The following is a 5,100-nucleotide window of genomic DNA, read 5'->3' on the forward strand; positions in this document are numbered from 1 at the left end:
GGATGGGAATGGACAGGTTTTTATGTCGGATGAGCGTTTTGCGCGTCTGCCCGCCCCTCGCGCCCAATCGGATTCCGCTCGGTTGCTCCCACTCCTCCTACTGAAGCCACCGCCGGACGACAAATGGAGCCTCCCCCGATCACCAATGGACTCATCTTCACCAAACAAAACGCATCGCGCAGTAAAAATGGACACAACAAGAAAGAATCGACGCATTAGTTTCTACAACAAATTCAATTTATCAATTTTGTAACAATCCGACCACAACACAAACCGTACTTTTAATAGAAATAAAGCATTCTAGTCTCTTTTAACTACTAATAGCAATTTGTGTTTTCTAAAAATTAACTTCAAAAATTAGTTATTACTTAAAATTTAATAACTTTTCCGAAATAGAGTACAAATACACATTTCGACAACAAATCCAATATATCACATTATTCACAATTCTGATACATAACAAAAATGTTATTTTCAATAAATATAAAGCAAGCTTTTTCAGCATATTTTATCTATTTTAACTTTTAAAACCAATACCAAGTAGTTTTTTTTTACAATGAAAATTAACAATATTTTAAATAGTAACTCTTCCTTAAAATTTATAACTTATTAGTAATGTCACAAGGAAAGATTCAGTCCGGATGTTTCATATCACACAAAATCAAATGTTTTCCGCGTAGTTCAGAATTTATTAATAAAAATATATTTAAATTATAAATTTAAAAATTCAATTATTCGGTACCATTTATATAATAAATGGTTGAAGGTGGGTGGATTCAATCTAGAAAGTAAATTAACTGTATAATAAATTGATTTTTCATAATGATTTAAAAATCTTTCAACATATTGTTAACTGTAATAGTAAATTTATGTTATTGTCGCAAAATCCTACAGATTCTTTTAATTTTATCAAATGATTTAATGTTATTCAAATAACATACATTTATGGAAAATACACAACTTTAAAATAAGAGTGCCAAAACATGTGTAAATATTTCTTTCATTGTTTTTAAAATATTTTTTTCACTAATTTCTTCATGAAAGAAATAAATGAAGTAATCAATTAAGTTCTAAAGTTCTGTGTTTGATAGGTTATAAATATAAACTAGTTGATTATTGAAATATTATATAATACTTTTTGATTGATGAACTTGCTTCTTCTTTTGTTTTTCTAATATATTTTGGATTTTTTAATCGATTATCAAAAGGATAGGCTATTAATGTTACGCGCAGGGGTACCTCAGTTACGTTTTAATAAATTCGAAGTTTTGTTTCGTTGTCTAACGTTAATAAAATAAAATGAATTGTAAGAAAAATTACTCGCTTAACCAGCGACGTTTCGCATAACGAGTGACGATCAGAAGAATTGTCTTGAATTGCGCGCTAGCTACATCATTTTTAAAACATATTATGTGTATCTTTGAATATGTTTCACTATACGAGTGAATATCCGAAAATTTTGGAACAGATTAAACTCGTTAAACGAGGTTCCACTGTATATGTGTGTGTGTGTATATATACAAAAATAAAAATGCTTTTATTTGTGAATAATACTATATATACATCGGTGGCAATCGCAAGCCCGAATGTACGCCACCCCTTAAAAATAACTCTATGTATATGAATCTACACTTAATAAATACTTTTTAAACTTCAAACTTCGCAAGCCCGACAACCGAAATACCGTCAATCAAATTCCCGACGTTTGAAATGCCGACTGCATCGAAATCCCGACGTTCGAATTCCCGACTGTATCGAAATCCCGACTATATCGAAAATGTTTACAATAACATTTTTAAATTATTCCGGAGCGTGGTGACTTTTAAATTGTTATTAATAATAAATAAAAACAATTAATAATCTAATTGTACTTGAGATTATTTCATTATGTTAAGGTTTCTTATGAATAATTCAACAATATCAAATAAATTAATAATAATTTATTGTTATTAATAATAAAAGTGTAGCAGAAGGTGACTACGCTCCGAAACAATTTAAACATGTTATTGTAAACATTTTCGAAATAGTCGAGATTTTTATACAGTCGGTATTTTAATATAGTCGGGATTATGGTTGTCGATTTTCTGATACAGTCGGGATTATGGTTATCAAGATTTTGATATAGTCGGGATTTCGATACAGTCGGGATTTCGAACGTCGTGATTTCAATAGACGGTCTTTCGGTTATCGAACTTGCGATATAGTCCCATATACATATATAGTAATAAACAAATTACATTGTCCATATTGTAGGAAGTAGATGCTCCTTATTTACTATTGTTTAATCCATCTTCCTCGTAGATGGATCGCGTTTACTCGTGTTTAATTCATTTCTCGGCGTAGATGCTCCTCATTTCCTAGTGTTTAATCCATATACCTCGTAGATGATCTACGTTTACTTGTGTCCGATCCAATCAATCTGAAAAGTATACATTTATTAATTATGATTCAGTATATTAATGAAAAAAATAATTACCTCTCCGTCCATTAACTCCTTCCTTATTAATATTGTTTATTATAATATCAGAACAAATGTTTAGTCATAGATTTAAAAGATATAATAAATTTTGTTGTAACTTATCTTCTTTATCAATAATTTCTGTACCTAAAATTTCATTTAGAATTCGTATACTATTAAAATTTGTACATACATTACTTACTTGCTACTGTTCGCCTGCAATCTTCTCAATATCGAAATTAGTCAAAATATTTTTCGAAATCTTTAACTTCGATTGGTATCGAATTAATCCGAATTTAGGTCAAAATTATTCTTCTCTCTTTACAGCGTTACAATGTTTATACCAACTATTTGAGATTAAAACGAAATGTCTAGAACAGCCGCATCAATTGAGATATTCCTGGTTACGCGCCTGTTATTAATTGGTATTTAAATATGAAGGTTTAAATATGATTGGTATTTAAAAATGAAGGTTAAAGTTCGTTTCTACGGATACCGATAAAGCTGGTCCAGGTGTAGATCATTGTATTAATTGTTGAATGGTGAATCGATCAATGGACCAGAATCGTGTTGAAATAGGCGAGAAATAAGTAAATTTAGTAATTTTGAAGCAAAGTATTAAATGTCGCGTGGGAATTACTGCGTAATAACAAATCGGTATAAAGTTTAATATTGACGTTTTACAATATGTGTATTTTCAAATTGTTTTGTTTATTTAAAAATATGTATTACATTTAATTCTTCTATAGCTCGATAAGAAACTCATAATTAGTACAAAATAATTCGTATAGAAAACTGTAATTGTAATTCTTTACCACTAATTTTTGTCTTGAATTCTTTCTTTAACTTTGATCCATAATCGATGAATGGACACTTAAATAATAAAAAAAACTTTAAAATCCGTTGATTTAAGTATTGAAACAAGGCATTTTTTTAATGAGATAAGATACGAATTTACGCGGTACTATTTTTAAGCAAGGGTTTGTTTACGCGTAAATTAGAACTATATATATGCGTTATTTTAAAATATAAATAACGTTATTTATTTATATTTTCTGGTCCATTTTTTTCCGTGAACGTTTTATAAAAATTCTTTATTACACTTGGCATCAAGCTACTGCAGAAAATCTATGTAATGAATTAGCCAAAAAAAATGAAAGTGTAATTATAGACACTGATACATACCTTCAAATTACGACAAATTTTAACCAAATGTTGCAGCGAATATCAGCAAATTTATGAAAACTTATTAAAAGAAAATATTGATAAAAATAATCATCCGAAACAATTTACATTAATACCGGAAATGAAGTCGAACTTTTAAATATTTCAAGCGATAAAGATGATGGACAAACTCTATTAAAAAGAAAAGGTTGTTCTTTTTAAACACTGAATAAAATTTACTCTTGCTTTCTGAAGTGTTATAATTATTTTTTGTTCAGCTATATGAAATAAATATATATTTCCAAAACTTATACAATTCAGGGACTCTTGTATATATAGTTAAGAAAAAAAAGTTAATTATTATTTAAATATTAAAGGTGATTTATTTTTTATAAATGATAACAGAATTAGAAAACAGATATTTTTCGATTAAAAGAGAAAAAGAAACAAACATAATAATTTTTTTTTGGGGAAATCGGGGGACGGTTCAATATCACAATCAGGTCAATTATTTTTCATATTTACATAAACTGTTGTTGGTAGTAGTTTTGATGGGCTTCCGGTTGGCTGGTCACATCTTTAGTGTCAATACTTTCCTCCATATCGTCAGCATTCTCCTCCTGCTCCTCGATCCTCCACACGGCGAAGGCCTTCCTCAGTTCCTGCACGCTGAGGTTAGTAGATTCGCCTTCATCCTGCGATGGCGATTCCTTGAGCATCTTCATCAGGAAATCTATATACTTGATGGCAAGATATAACGTTTTGTTCTTGGTCAACTTATCCGAAGACAGAGAAGGAATGACCCTCTTTAAATTTTCGAAGGCCTCGTTGGTGATTTTTGTCCTCTGCTTCTCTCTGGCGTTCACAAGAAGACGTTCCTCCTCAGTGAGAGCGTACTTCCTCCTGGACGTGGATCCCTCCTCCAACGGGTATTTCCTCTTCCTGCCTCTTTTCGCTGGACCCGGAGCTGAGGTTGATGACGATATCAAACCCATCTGAGTCTCCTCTACGGTAGTAGGTATAAATTCCTCTTCGTAACAAATCATGTCTATGTTGCTGTTATCAGTGTTGCTTATCCTGTGTCTTCAAGAGCTCTGATAAGCAGATTTGCAATCTGTTCTGTATTTATTATGCGATAGGTGTCTCGCACATGCGCTCAGGTTAATGGTTTGTGCTTCTACTTGCACCTTTTTTAGGGTAATCCCCACCACTTTCTATTTCACCTGAGTGGATGGGGTGAAGCGGCGATCGGCAACTTTTTATTTTTATTGCTCACTCGATCAGTTTTTGATGGTGTCAGGGCTGAGAAACCTCCCACACACGTATCATACGTTTTAATGCTTTCTCCGTTCTTCCGTCGATGATTTTTCCGTGCTTTTGCTGCTTTTTTCCTGCCACATTTGGCAGTCAGCTTTGGCACAAATGAACTTTATTTGTACCACAATTACAGGTTTATTGATGTGCCTGTCTTCTTTCGG

At 31.6% G+C, this 5,100-nt stretch overlaps 1 protein-coding gene across 1 annotated transcript; it reads right to left on the minus strand.

The window, feature by feature from the left end:
- Positions 1–4,143: 4,143 nt before the first annotated feature.
- LOC108568665 (twist-related protein 2-like) lies at positions 4,144–4,668 on the minus strand. The gene has a single exon (XM_017929870.1). The coding sequence runs from the start codon at positions 4,666–4,668 to the stop codon at positions 4,144–4,146; it is 525 nt and encodes a 174-aa protein (XP_017785359.1).
- Positions 4,669–5,100: the final 432 nt, after the last annotated feature.

This window comes from Nicrophorus vespilloides, unplaced genomic scaffold (genome assembly GCF_001412225.1).
Source record: "Nicrophorus vespilloides isolate i.1.1-1 unplaced genomic scaffold, Nicve_v1.0, whole genome shotgun sequence".
NCBI classification, from domain to species: domain Eukaryota; kingdom Metazoa; phylum Arthropoda; class Insecta; order Coleoptera; family Silphidae; genus Nicrophorus; species Nicrophorus vespilloides.